Source organism: Scyliorhinus canicula, chromosome 5 (genome assembly GCF_902713615.1).
Source record: "Scyliorhinus canicula chromosome 5, sScyCan1.1, whole genome shotgun sequence".
NCBI classification, from domain to species: domain Eukaryota; kingdom Metazoa; phylum Chordata; class Chondrichthyes; order Carcharhiniformes; family Scyliorhinidae; genus Scyliorhinus; species Scyliorhinus canicula.
This window is the reverse complement of record NC_052150.1, coordinates 94,499,812-94,515,036: the sequence shown is the minus strand read 5'-3', so window position 1 is coordinate 94,515,036 and position 15,225 is coordinate 94,499,812. Positions and strand designations below refer to the sequence as shown.

The following is a 15,225-nucleotide window of genomic DNA, read 5'->3' as shown; positions in this document are numbered from 1 at the left end:
TGATTCCTCTGCAATGAACCCAGTTGAGACCGCACTTTCCAACCAGGTAACTATTCAATGGTTCAAAGGCATGAGCGCCAGTCATGCTGGTTGGTAATGTCAAGCAGCATAGCAAATCCTCAACAAATTCATTGTGCCAAACATATCATAAACCAGCAAGTTTACATAATCTGAAACATCAGGGTTGAGATTCTCCACTTCTGAGTCTTGACGGCGACGCATAATTCATGGAATTTCACAACAGAAAAACTGGAACTGAACCTGGATCGATTCAGCAGCTGTGGAGGAGCTAGCACCGGCGCCATGTGGATGACAATCAAATCCAATGAAAAACACTGCAGGATTCGCCGGGTCTGTGATTGACACTCGGGAGGCCTACAAGCTGCAGCTGCATATACACAATACACTCCCCACATACACTCATCCCAGCTAATGAGATGGCACTGGTTGTGTTGGAGCATGCCCAAAAAGCTGATGGGTTGGCTGGGGCCAAGGGCCACGTTGGGGGACACCTATACGACCCGTGGCCCTAAGCTCATAGTGGGCAATTAGCGACATGTGCAGCTGCATATCTGCCTTGCCGGCTGCAGCAATGGTGTTCCATGCCCATCCAGCTCATAGCCCACCTCCTGGCCACCCCACGCTACTCCCCGCCGGCACTGGCAGAAGCTTCCCAGCCAGTGGCACAACTGTCAGCAAACTATGGCGATGTTGTACTTTCCGTACCTCCTGGGCGGTATTCTCCCCCCCCCCCCGCCAGGAGGGAGAATCGCCGGGGCGCCACGCGAATCGTGCCACGCCACCCCGACCCCCACATGCGATTCTCCCACCCCCCTGAAACCAGCGCCGCGCGAATCGCGCCGGGCTGCTCGGAGAATCGCCACAAACGGCGAATGCCGATTCTCCAACCTGGATGGGCCGAGCGGCCGCTCCGAGTCGACAGGGTCCCGCCGGCGCCGTCCACTCCTGGTCGCTGCCAGCGGGAACTCTGCAGGAACGCTTGGGGGGCGGCCCGTTGGGGGGGGCCTCCGAAGTGGTCTGGCCCGCGATCGGAGCCCACCGATCGGCGGGCCGGCGTCTCCCCCCCCGCCTACATTCCGCCGTGGTCGGCCCCTAAACACCCACGCCATATTGCGCCGGGGCCGGCGCGCGTAAGATGTTCCCCGCGCATGCGCAGGATGGCGCAGCCCAACTGCACATGCGCAGGATTGAGCTGCCCCAACTGCGCATGCGCGGGTTGGCGCAGCGCCCATCTGGCGCCACGTAAAGATGCTGGAGTGGTGTGAAGCGCTCCAGCGCCGTGCTGGCTCCCTATGGGGGCCAGAATAGGTCGTGCCCGGGCCCTGTTCGCGCCGTCATGAAAAGCAGCGTTCACCACGGCGCGGGCACTTGGTCCACGGAGTGGAGAATCACTCCCCCCCCCCCTCTCTCCCTCAGCAGCCACAACACAATTTCATTATTTTTAAAAGCACAAGTGAACTGCACTGCCGGGAACTCGGCCCATCGGAGGCAGAGCATTGCGGAGGCCCTGGAGAATACCGGGTCGGGCCTGCTAATGATTTGCAAACGATGTTTACTGTACGTGCATTCCGGACCGCATTGGCGCCACTGCTGAGGTGACGGAGAATTGCAGTTTGGCGTCAAATTGACGCCCGCCGCGATTTTAGCGTTGGCACCTATTCTCCTGCCAATCGCATTCCGTGATTTTGCCGACAGCCAATGGAGATTCCGCCTCGGTACTTTCATCCAGTTGTATTGAGAACTTTTGTGCTGACTTTAAATGAGAAATAAGGGGCGGAATTCTCCGCAGGGGGCCGAATTCGTGAAGGCCGTCGTGAACTCGGCCGAGGTTCATGACGGCCTTGAAGCCCACTCCCCGCACCTAATTCACCCCCACCCGGAGGGCTAGGAGCGGCCTCCGTCTTTCTCAGCAGCGACCTCGTCGCGCCGAGAATGACGCGTATCCGGCGCATTTGTGAAGTCATTGGTTGCCGGTTCCAACCCGCGCATGCGTGGATGACTTCATTGCGCAGACGGCACAAACCCGTGCATACGCGGGGGCCGTCTTTCTCCTCAGCCACCCGACAAGACGTGGCGGCTTGATCTTGCCGGGCGGCGGAGGGGAAAGAGTGCGTCCGTTTTGGACGCTGGGCACCAATTGCGGGCCTGTCCCCTCCTGAGCACAGTCACGGTGCTCCCGTCCCAATCGGGCCCCTAGATGCCCCAAACGGGCATCTGGCATCCGTTTCACGAATGCAGCGACCAGGTGTGGTTGCTGCCGTGTTGAAACGGGCATGAAGGGCCGGCCGCTCGGCCCATCAGGCTCGGAGAGTCGGCGTTCGCTGTGAAAAACGGCGAGTAGCGATTTTTCCGAGCCTGGGGGGGGGGGGGGGGGGGGGGGGAGAGAATCGCGGGGGGTGCCAGGGGGGGCGTAAAAAATGTCGGGGGGCCCTCCCGCGATTCTCCCAGGCCGCGTGGGGAGCGGAGGATTCTGCCCAAGCTGTACTTCTAAATTCTCAGCAAAATCACAAATTCAGTGAGCCACTGTGTTATCAGTAAGTGGGATGCATTTCAGTTTTTCAGCTGATCTCACATCACGGACCATGTGACCATGTCTAATGCTGCAGGGAGAATTAATCTCTCTGCAACAGTGTGGGGCATTTTCTCTTTAGCTATGCGGTCAGCTACCATGTAAGAGGCTAATTGTGCTTTGTCATTCAATGTTACATCCTTTCTAAGGACTTCAGTTGATGATTTCAGTTCTCGCTGCATTCTTTGAAAAAAATCAAGAGATTTGTTCTTCAGCTGATCATGCTTAGTCTTCAGATGCCTTTGCAGTTTTGAGGGGTTTAAACTCTCATTCGTCAGTACTTACCTGTACAAAACACACACAAACTTTGCATCCTCATTTGCACTGGCAAAATGAACAAAATAATACCTCAAGAAATCATCTTTGGACTATGTTGCTGATTTAAGTTTATTCTTTGTAGGCAGTTCACCAGAGCCCTGGAGATCTATACACTAATAGTGCTGACACTAGCACTGCTCTGTTCTGCTGTGGACTCTCCAGTACAGCTCTCTCCAGCAGATTCTGATGCGAGATCCTGGTCATTAGGTACACTGCCACTTGTGTCTCTGACCATCTCTTTCTTGTAACAGAACAGTCCTCTTGCTTGCCTTGCTGGCTGGAAAATGATAGATTTTGTGATTTTGTGTCAAAAGCATATGTTCAGGGCGCTTGGCACTAAGTGTACATGCGGTGTGCGCTGACCTGCTCATTGTTGCCTCTATGGTCAGAAGACTGCATGGCTGATTATGCAGTGGTTCTAATATTAAATGGCATTTGCGGCTGATGGGCGCGGCGGGAACACTGCAACTCTTGGCTCCATCATCCCCGCGCATGCGCAGGGGAGGGGGTCACTTCCGCCTCCGCCATGGTGAAGACCATGGTGAAGGAGGAAGGAAAAGAGTGCCCCCATGGCACATGCCCGCCCGCCGATCGGTGGGCCCCGATCGCGGGCTAGGCCACCGTGGGGGCACCGCTCCGAGGCCAGATTACCCTGCGTACCCCCCCACAGGACCCCGGAGCCCGCCCGCGCCACCAGCCCCGCCGTCAGGTAGGTGTTTTGATTCCCGCCGGCGGGAGAGGCTGGACAGTGGCGGGACTTCGGCCAATCACAGGCCGGAGAATTGCCGGGGGGGGGGGGGGGGGGGGCGCCGACCGGTGCGGCACAATTCCCGCCCCAGCCGAATCTCTGGTGGCGAAATCGGGACACGGTGGGGGCAGGATTGACGCAGGCCCCCGGCGATTCTCCGACCCGGCGGGGGGTGTAGCCACCTGGGTTGGCCACTTCCTCACACAAAATGGAAGAACGCAAAGGTTACAGGGAAAAATGGACAGTGGCAAAGAGACAAGCAGTTTGCAGAATCCCCTGTGTATTCTGGCTGCTAAAGAAACCAGACAGCATTGTAACTAACAAGCTGCGCATATTAAGTGAGCGATTCCCGGCGATTCCCAGGCACAATGGACAAAACAATTAGAAGAGATTGAAACATTCTATAGAAGGTCAGACATCCCGGCGCCAGTGGAGTCTGAAACAAAGGACACAAATAAGGTGGAAAGAACCACCCAGTGATCGAGGAACAGCCCCGTTATTGGGGAAATTCAAATCAATCGATTGGGAAGAGACCCAATCGATTGCAAGTTTATAGAGGGCGCAAAACCCAAAACAGTATAAGACAGAGACCCCGTCCCAGCTCGCTCTCCTAGCCAGCCTCTCTCAGCCAGCATTCCGTTCTCTCAGCCGGCCCTCCCAGCAGAACACCTGTGCAGCAACTCTCCAGGACCGTAAACGTGAGAAAGAGAGGCCAGGCCAATTGCTACACCGACAAGTAAGTGTCATACAACGCATGCTACGAGTAGACACTCCTGACCCCTTTAGTCCACACCAACTGGAAGCCTGCGGATCCAGGACAAAGCAAGAGGGCATTGTTCCCTGATCCGGCAGTTCCCTTATTCCAGATAAGTATTGGCCTGTTAGTGGTACGAATAGTTTAGTCTTAGTGTTATATGCATGAGTAGTAAATAACTGTGTAATAATAAAGGTGTCTTGTTTGAACTTACTAACTGGTGTATTGAGTCATTGATCTGAACTTGAACTTGAATCTTGTGGCGGTATCATAACGATACCTGGCGACTCTAGAGCTAAGTAATAAACAGAGCCAATTAAGTGTAAAGCACACTCACCCAGAACGAGTAACAAGGGTCGGAGAATCCCGCCCCGGAAGAGGGTTTCCACAGGATGCGGAAGCCGTTCACCAACTTGTTCCAAGATCTGTTCGTAGCCAGCAACCAGTAGGGTAAGGGAGGGGTGAGGAGGGGGTTGGGGATGTGTGAGGGGGGCGGACGGGGTAGATTCAAACGACCCACAGGACAAAGAGAAAAAGGAGAGAAAAAGGAGAGGAAAAGTTCTCCCCGTGACTGCGTGGGTTTCTTCCGGGTGCTCAGTTTTCCTCCCATAGTCCAACAATGTGCAGGTTAAGTGGATTGGTCATGATAAATTGAATTGCCCTTAAGTGTCCAAAAAGGTTGGGTGGGGTTACTGGGTTACGGGGATCGGCTGGAGGCAGGGACTTAAGTGAGATACTCTTTCCAAGAGCCAGTAAGACTCGATGTGCCGAATGGCCTCCTTCTGCACTGTAAATTCTATGAATAGGGAGGGGAGGGCGAATGGCGGGGGGTGGGGCGGGGGGGGAGTGAAGACTCACAAAGAAAATTAGAGACTCAACGGACAAAGTCGCAGAGGACTGGCCTGAGGGTGAGCACAAGCCCATATTAAACTGTAAATAGACACCGGTAAAAATGTGCTCTGGCCACACTGGGACTATAACAGATGTAGGTCGGCTAAAAGGAGACTACAGCCACAGCGGGAGGGAAGTCAAGGGCCTGTAAATATATGTGCTGATTTCTGTTTGTCTTCTTTTCTTGTTTATTTTTTCATTCTTGTGTGGTTATACAATATGTACTTTGCGAACTGTGAAAACCCAATAAAAATACTTTAAAAAAAAGATCCTTCCAACTGAGTAAGATTATGGCCCCAGCACCTTAATTTCTCATTCACAACCACTCCTCCCTATTTGACTGTATTTCACTTCCTCCAATGTTCACCTCTCAATTTTCCCCTGAATAGAATTCCCCTTCCTCAACATTACCTTCCTCTCCCCATCTTCTCTGTATCACCTTGATCCGCTACTCCTCTTCCCTCCCCAATCTTTAGTTCCATTATTCCCATTCCCACCCTGTTTGTCCCAAAAACAATTGTACTGACTACTCCTTGTTTGGAAATAACATGTCCTCACCTTTGATGGCAAAATAATCTTGAAACACATTTTCACACAGCAGTACAGTTAACACTTTATAATTATAAATTAAAATTAAATTCTAATTCAAAAACTCTACAATGCAAACTAAATGATGAATATTTTGTATACAATACCTCTCTGAAAGTTGGTTTCCCCTGAAAGAAATCTGTGTTTTTTCTGCTCTTTGGAGGGTTAAATCTTGGATTCAGAAATATGCAGCCATTTGCTATTGCTTCTAGAGGTGCAGGGCCTTCATAAGGAAATCCTAATCCCACAAAAATCTAAAGGATGAAAATAAGTATTTTACAAATTAATACTTCACTTATTACTTTCAGCATATTAACAAATCATACGCTTTATCTTATTAAGTTGCATTGATTTAAGATCTCCAATTGAAAGTGCTCTCTTTTGGGCATGCGGTGAGCACAACACATGGACGGTGATGTGAAGGGTGCGGGGTTTGGTGATGGTTTGTGTGCAGTGCGGGGGGGGATTTATAAGTGGTAATCATTTCTGCTTTTTCCTAGCCTCATTGAAAAGCAGTTGCGTCTGCTGTACAATGGTTATATATGGAGACCAGAATATAATATCCCAATAGCAATCAATGAGACATTGATCACCTTTAGGGAATTGATGAAACATCAAGGAGCCAACGATGATTTTAAATGTTTGCCTTGAGCTACAGGGGTTAGACTGTCCCTTGATATGGGATGAATGCTGAGTTTCTACAATCATTAACATTTTAATCTCTGCAGAATATTTCCAAATAAACAGTAGTCTTCAAGCATGCTAAACTTTGGAGAGGCAAATATTCTGTTCCTTCAACACATACAATTTAATAAATTAATCCTCAGTTAATTCAAGCAGTAAGTCAGGGGTTCCCAAACTGTGGGTTGTGACCCGGAACAAGTAGTTGGGGTCAGGAGCTCCCCCTCCTCCGAGGCAGCAATGATCACTGTGGAGACAAAACCAGGCCTGACAGAATGAAGGTGAACCATGTTCAGGAAAACTGTTTGGCAATTTCTTGTTGTGTAGAAGTGACAATTAGTGGGGTTCCCGATCCAGTAGAGAATCAAGTGTGAGGCTAAAAACGGGATCAGCACCAGGAACCGGTCTCTTTCCGATGCTCCGGTCCCCCGCCGGTTTTGGCAGCGAACTACACCGCCCTGTGCTCACCCGATTAACAGGCTGGAAGTACGATTCTCCAGGTCCCCATGATGCTCCAGGCCTCTCAGCCAGGACTCGTGTGGATTGGTGCAGGTATTTTCAAGCATCATCCTGATGTAGTGGATCTTGTGGTGAGTCAAGGAGATAACAGAGGTGCCCTCCAAGGTCAATCAATGGGTCCTCTCCCCCCCACAATGCAAATACTGCACCCAGCCCCCCCATCAGAATCCGAACAGAGACCCAAGAGACATTCCCCATCAGACCCCCAACAGAGACCCCCCCTTACCAGACACAGAACAGAGCCCCCCCATCAGACGTCCCTCATCAGAGACCACCCCATTGGACCCCCAAAAGTGACCCCCGTATCAGAGAGCCCAATCAGAGACCCCTGTCTGAAAGCTGAATAGCAGTTCAGGGGGAAAAGTCTCTGCATCCTCACTTACCCTTTCCTAATATCTATTGCCTCAGAAAAAGCGTTTAAAGCAGCAGCTGTTACTCATATCAGCAGCTTTCTTGAAAGCCAATATACTTCAAAGGGCTTGAAATCCCTTCATCACCGTTGAAATGCAAATCTTCCATTCAATTTCACACAGTAATACATTGCACTAGCCACTGATTGACAGTTTTATTATTCCAGAGACAGCTGCTTGGATTGTTTGTTGGTATTTCCCTTCACACTTGAATGAATCGCCATTATCCTGCTTTAATGCTAACCACAATGTTTGCGATGATTGACAATCCCTCACCACATTAAAATAACAAAGTGCTGCACTTTACTTCCTTTGATGTGGAGGGGCTGTCAGTCACATGTTACACTTTTGTCTGAGGCAGCAGATGTTAAGAAAGGGTAAGTGAAATGAAATGAAAAATGAAAATCGCTTATTGTCACAAGTAGGCTTCAAATGAAGTTACTGTGAAAAACCCCTAGTCGCCACATTCCGGCGCCTGTTCGGGGAGGCTGGTACGGGAATTGAACTGTGCTGCTGGCCTGCTTTAAAAGCCAGCGATTTAGCGCTGTGCTAAACCAGCCTCTAAGTGAGAATGCAATGAAATTTCACGCTACTGCCTGAACTGCTCTTCAGCCTCTCTGTTTGGGAAGTCTGTTGGAGGTCTGATGGGGTGTCTGATATGGGGGGATTTGATGAGGAAGGTCTGATGGGGGGGGTCTCTGTTGGGGGGTACATTAGAGGGGTCTGATGGGGAACTGATGATGGGGACGTCTGATGGGGGTGCATGATGGGGGCGTCTGATGGGAGCATCTGATGGGAGCGTCTGATGGGAGCGTGCTATGAGGGAATGGCCTGTTATTACCATGCTGGCGGGAGAGGATGCCCCTAATTGTCAATGGCATGGGGGGGGGGGGGGGGGGGGGGGGGGGCAGGAGTTGCTTTGTATATCAGCCCGCCAGCTCAAAATGGCAGCCTAAAACCGGGATTCTGACAGAACCCCGTGAACTTCACTTCCTTTGATGTGGAGGGGCTGTCAGTCACGTTACACTTTTGTCTGAGGCAGCAGATGTTAAGAAAGGGTAAGTGAAATAAAATGAAAAAATGAAAATCACTTATTGTCACGAGTAGGTTTAGGACAGGGCTAAATCGCTGGCTTTTAAAGCAGGCCAGTAGCACAGTTCAATTCCTGTACCAGCCTCCCCGAACAGGTGCCGGAATGTGGTGACTGGGGGGCTTTTCACAGTAACTTCACTTTAAGCCTACTTGTGACAATAAGCGATTTTCATTTTATTTCACTTACCCTTTCTTAACATCTGCTGCCTCAGACAAAAGTGTAACATGTGACTGACAGCCCCTCCACATCAAAGGAAGTGAAGGGGGGGGAGGGGGGCGGCATGCTAGCACAAGTGGATAGCACTGTGGCTTCACAGCTCGAGGGTCCCAGGTTCGATACCCCGCTGGGTCACTGTCTGTGCGGAGTCTGCACGTTCTTCTCGTGTCTGCATGGGTTTCCTCAGGGTGCTCCAGTTTCCTCCCACAGTCCAAAGACGTGCAGGTAAATTGTCCTTAGTAACCAAAAAGCTTAGGAGGGGTTATTGGATTACGGGGATAGGGTGGAAGTGAGGGCTTCAGTGGGTCGGTGCAGACTCGATGGGCCAAACGGCCTCCTTCTGCACTGTATGTTCTATGTTCTAACTCCACTGCATACATAAACGTGCATGGAAAAGAAGAGGTAATTGCTCCCAGGCCCAACTCCTGGTGTTCCTGGAGACGGAACACTTAGTCTCCAGAATGGAGAAGCCATCCCATTGTGCCACTTAGTTCATTTCATGAAACAATTTTTCATGTTAAGTACCACAAAATATCTGTTGTAAAGTATTGTTTTTATTACAAAAAATATCGAAATTGGCTTCCAGGAGGTTTATTCTTTCCAGCCATTAGGATTGAATTATGTGTAAAAGAAAAACTAACTTTAGCACAACTATGGCAAACCTCTAGCAATGTTTCAAACTACTTTACAAATGGCAAATTACTTTTAAGTGTGGTGACTTAGTTGCGTAGACACCTTGCTGCTATTCTGTACAAGTGACATCCCACCAACTAATTTTCTTACAATGGTGTTGCTGGTGGAATGAATGCCAGCCAGCGCAAAGTCTCAACTCCTCTCTGAATAGTGTCATAGGGTGTCCAGCATCCAGTTAGGCCAATAGAACAGACAAATTGAGTCTTACTCTGAGGAAGGGATGTCTGGCAATGCAGCACTCCCTCAATATTGCATTGGAGTCATCCTAGGTTATGTGCTTGATACCAAAGCTAGCTGATTCAGTGGTGGGTATTGCTAGCTGAACTAAACTGGTACTCTGCTGGCTTCAAAAAAGTCTGGAAGGTGAAAAGATTATTCAGATCAACAAGCCCTTTTCTTCCACCCAAAGTCTATAATTTGTTTATCACACATATCTTTTGGGGAAATATTCTGCAAAATAATTCCCTGGCAATCCCCAAAAAGTAGACTGAACGTGCTTCAAAATATCTGACCGACATATTACATTATACATCTTGATCAGCTGTTTTTCTTGGATGGCATTTTCAGGCCCCCAGTAGTTTTCTCATTCTGTACTCAGTCCAAATTAAATAATCTGCTTACATCTAAGTCATCAATTCCTCCCAGCATTTAAAAATCTTTGATTAGGTATTTCCTCAATCCTCTCTTCGCCAATAAAACCTTGCTCTCTGATTCGTTCTTCAGAATCTGAAACAACGATTCCCCAGAATCAACCTAGATTCTCTTTCCTGAAGTTTCCCAATGCACCACTTGATGTCCTTTTCAGGAGACAGAACTAAATGGTACAACATAGAGTCAGTAACACATTCTGCATTTCCTACAGAAAGCCAAGCGGGCAGGGAGCATGGTTCAGAGAACTGGAGCTAAAATGTATTCCAAATATCACCTGACCATTAATGCTTAGAGGGTTATAATAAAATGGTTGTTTCTTATCGTAAAGCTCATCCTAAGATATATGCTATTCATAGATCCTTAGTCTGTTAACAAAATTCCAGATCATTCAGTTGGGTCTTCTGGGATGTAGAAACTAGCTTTACTTCCATTTTCAGTGCTGATTCAGACTCAACGCCTCTCAGATATGCATATTAAACCTTAACCCAGACTATTTTTCTTCTGCATGTTTCCAGTCAGTGTGTTTATCATGGTTTGCCAAAGACCTTGAGGATTAGTATTTCAAATTCAAAATATTGTACTTTTGTCTTTACTTAAATGATCCAAGAAAGCAATCATATAAATATGATTGTACATATTTTGTAAATATTTGTGTACACTAATGTGATAATCAATTACTTTACTATAAATTGTTAACATCTGACAAACCTTAGTCTCTCTTAGCAGGAGATGAAGGTCCTGCCCACTGAGGATTCCATGATTAATCACAAAACTGGGTAAAATGACATTATTTTCATTATGAAATGTACCATGGATCTCAGCATAATCTTTGACAATATCCAGAAAAGATGTTTTGTCCTGTAAAAATAAGGAGAAATAATTAGAAATATAACAGTCTCTACCTTGGCCAGCATAGGCTTTTGATATTTCACATAAGTGCATTAATACAGCTTCAATAAATTACAGTAACTTTTAGGAAAAAGGTATGCCATAACTTCAAAATGTTTTTCAGTGTGTTTAATTTTAAAGAAATGTCACTATGTATAGAATTCATTATAAACTTCCAAATAAGGTACAATATATTTAGAAAGATAGTAAAGTTGTTTGAACATGGTTTTAGAGGCATGCCTGTAACAGATAATACTCAACATATCCTATAAAATTCTTGAAAGAGGTAACTAGGAAGCAAAATGAGGAATGTCCAGTACATACAAAGTAAATTACTAAGTAAGTACATTCAGAAAGCAATTTCACAACATTCTCTCAGAAAATGGTCAGGGTGGATAGAATAGATCACAGATTTACCAAATGGCTGAAGAATATGTTTTACAAAACACGCCAACAATAGGAAAAAAAGGAAAATGGTGCACTTGGTAAGGGAACAATCAAGGCATTCTCCAGAGATCTGTTCTGATTTAACTACTGTTCACATTATTTTTGTGAATGATAGGGAACATGTCATAAAAGTAACTCATGACTTGTGAACTAATAAATAGGAATGATATTGATAGTGGCCAGAGGCATTGAGACGATTTAGCATGGGCTAAAAAATGGTAGAGAGGGAGGGAGAAAGTGAGAGGATCTCAGATAAATTTATATGTCGCAAATGCATTTAAGGACAAGGAAGGTCAAAATGTCTTACATGAGAGGGTCCTATTTTGTAGCTGACATTTGTAACTGTGGGACTGGGAAATTCCAGCTCCAATGAATATACCCCTTTAAAGGGGATAGCCCACTAGAAATTCAGAAAGGGGTATAATATGATAAGGTCCCAATTAGGCAGTGGAATGGAAAATTCAACAAGAGTCTCCTATTAAAGGGTGAAGCTATTCAAATTTCAGGAAGTGCTGGGTTTGTACAAACCATCAGAGAATACAAAACTAATTCAAAACATAAGGCCAGGGGAACGGGGATAACCAGAACAAATCTTTTTACGCATTGTCCTTTAGTGTTCAGATGTTGGAGCATGGGGGTCAGATGTTTGTGGAGTTGTGGAGAGTCTGGGGACCTTTACAAATGGTGTGCGGGACTGAGGGGAGTGGCAAAACAGGCTCCTGATGTGACTCTGAGGTGGGCAGCCTGAACTTAACAATAACTCAGCGCGGAGTTCAAATAGACCTGATTTTCACTGGAGTAAGGGCCCTATCTTGCAGTGTAAGAATTCCAAATCTTTGGAGAGCCTATAAATGCACTTGAAGGGTGGATGAAGTAGAACTGTCAGCCCGACATCCGGCAGCACCAAAAATCACACCATTTAGGGTTCTAAATAGGTGTGCCTAGCCAGGAAATTTCTTGATTTGTGTAACCTGCCCTGGGAGTGCAAATCCAGCCCAAGGTGCCCAAGATTCCTTTGGCACTGATCAGAGTTCAAAAAATGTGCCAGTGACTACTTCAAAACCCTTCTAGGATTGAAGGTCATAACAATGTAATTAACCTTTTGAATTACATGGAATGTTCTGCAATGGCATTGGCATCATACGATCCCTGCTCAGATATAGAATGGTTAAACAATTCCTTATCCTGCCTCCAATCTCAGAATAGCACTTCCTACCTTCCACGATAGTTGGAACTTCCCACAACTTTTCCCCTGCAAACTCTCTGATGGAGACTGCAAAATACTGCCAAACTGGACCTCCAAACCCATTTCACTTTGGACCTTCAGCACTAGAGAGAGGGGAAACTTTCATCTCACAATATGCAGTGGATTTTGAATTTAAAACCCTGGAGAGAAATTCCAAGGCTGAATCCCAGGACGGGTGGGAAATTTTGCACCACTGGCCAATGTGCTGGTTTCCTGGCACCATCTTAACCCAAGACCATTTTCCCAGAGGCAATATGGAGGCAGCATGGATAATTAAGGCTGCTTAAGTGCCTATTAAGACTAATTGTCAGAGCCAGCAAGAATTTTCCAGTTGGCTTCCAGGCACCCGTGAGGTGTTGAGGAACAACCCATTTGGACATAGCCTCCTAATGGCAGTCAGGGGAGCCAGGGTTCCAAACAGGCCTTGAGGCTCTCCCTGCTTGCCTGACTTTACCTGCAGCCACAGGCCAATCTATGGATGGGTTACCCCTTCATATTGATGGCCTGGATGTACAGTCTACTTTTTCTTTAAAACTTAAAAATGTTGCAGAGAGGGCATCTCAAAATGAAGGCACTCTTTCTTACCAGCTGGGGCTGGTTTAGCAGTGGGCTAAACAGCTGGCTTGTAAAGCAGAACAATGCCAGCAACGCGGGTTCAAGTCCCGTACCAGCCTCCCTGAACAGGCGCCGGAATATGGTGACCAGGGGCTTTTCACAGGAACTTCATTGATTGCAGCCTACTTGTGACAATAAGCGATTATTATTATTATTACTAAAATGAAAAGGCAGTCTGCTTGCTTCTTCAACGACGGAGAGCCTCCTATTGGCTCTCCAGCTTTGAGAGCTCACCCTCTGGCTACGAATTGGCTAATGTGGGGAAAATCACAGCCAATGACAGTTTCCGAGTGCGAGCTTCTGACTCTCATTTGACTTTGACATCAGGGTTCTGTGGCCTGTGGGGATAATACAGCCTCAGTGTATAATCAACTGCATCACTGGGACTCCAATATGCGAACAATTCCACAACCTGGTTTGCAGTTGCTAAATTGAAAATAATTATTCTGTTAAATACCTGCAGATCCTTCCAATCCTATTTTCTTTAGTTCCCTAATTCTATTTCCTTGCTTAAGCACAAGTACTAAGCTTTTAGCCTTAGGGCTAGGCAGAAATATATTCTTCAGGATTACAAATGTCTCAAAAATATCAACATCTCGAGGGATAAAAGAAAACAGCACTTACCTTCCAATAGTCTGCCAGTTTACCATAAACCAGAGCTTTATTAGTTCTTTGGATTTTATTAAGGAGAGTGATATTATTACTGTTCAAAAGCTGCTCCACCACAAAGCCCAAAAAACTGTTATCAGGCGTATGGGCTGCAAATACATTGTAAAATACAGTATAAATGAAGCAGTCTTGAGGATATTGATTGGTTACGAACACACCTACTTACCTAACTTATAAAGCAGATTTTTCCCAAAGGATTGAAAGGCCTTTATTGAGACTCGCTAATGCCATATGTCTGCTTGAGTTGTAAAAATGTGGCAACTATATTGTTGTTAATCACGTTCAGTGTAATACATCAACATTTTAGTTTTGAAGAAAACATACCATGCTAAACTGACGTTCACTTGCTATCTTCATTTCCATTCAGCCTGTGACAAAAGCTTAATGAACTGGGCTACTGTTTATTAATGTGAATTACTATTTGTGTTGTTTATTAGTGTCATTCATTGCACACAAGATTAAAAAATGAAAATGTTATTTACATGTGCTTCCTTGACTTCCTGTTGTCACTTTTTCTATTCCCATTATAAATGACAAAGTTCACATTCATATTGGGTTTTACAACAATTAGTAAAAATATTTTCTGAATGTTTTCAGTAAATAGAAATTTTAGTATAAAAAAATGACTTGAACATAAAAAATTGACATTAAAAATTATGTATTATACAGTAAGTAAAATATTATCTTTTAATATATTTACTAAAGTTTTATTTCTAAGGTCCTTTTCAAAAGCTTGGGTTTGATATTTTGTTTAGAGTTACAACTTTATGAGTTTAATTTAAATGATATAGTCTCAGCATGTGCCATGCACCTAAAGTTCCAAGATATCTCTAAAAAAGATGAAGAATGATTTCTAATTTTTATTCAGGTAAAATGTAATTGTGTTTCAAGCAGGGCTGATATAAGGGGTACATGGTGAAGACAGCGAGGGCGGAGTGACAGAGGCTGGTGGACTGCATTCTTGAGGTGGACCATCAGTACTAACTTGCTAATACTTGCTTAATCTTGATTAATAAGGGGATCAGGGGTTATGGGGAGAAGGCAGGAGAATGGGGATGAGAAAATATCAGCCATGATTGAATGGCAGAGCAGACTCGATGGGCCGAGTTTCCTAATTCTGCTCGTGTCTTATGGTCTTATGGCCCCTACCCCAGAGACGTTAGCAAGTAGGAAAAAGCTGTAGACACAATTAGAGTTATTGTCAACAG

The 15,225-nt window shown here is 46.2% G+C and overlaps 1 protein-coding gene across 2 annotated transcripts in view; it reads right to left on the bottom strand.

The window, feature by feature from the left end:
- Nucleotides 1-15,225, bottom strand: part of LOC119966132 (coiled-coil domain-containing protein 126-like) — a 156,999-nt gene that overhangs the window by 28,156 nt on the left and 113,618 nt on the right. For both annotated transcript variants that reach the window (XM_038797394.1, XM_038797393.1), the window contains exons 11-13: nt 13,973-14,106; nt 10,861-11,010; nt 5,997-6,143 (exon numbers count right to left, since the gene is read on the bottom strand). In XM_038797394.1, coding sequence (XP_038653322.1) covers nt 5,997-6,143; nt 10,861-11,010; nt 13,973-14,106 — 431 coding nt within the window. The remainder of the gene's footprint in view (nt 1-5,996; nt 6,144-10,860; nt 11,011-13,972; nt 14,107-15,225) is intronic.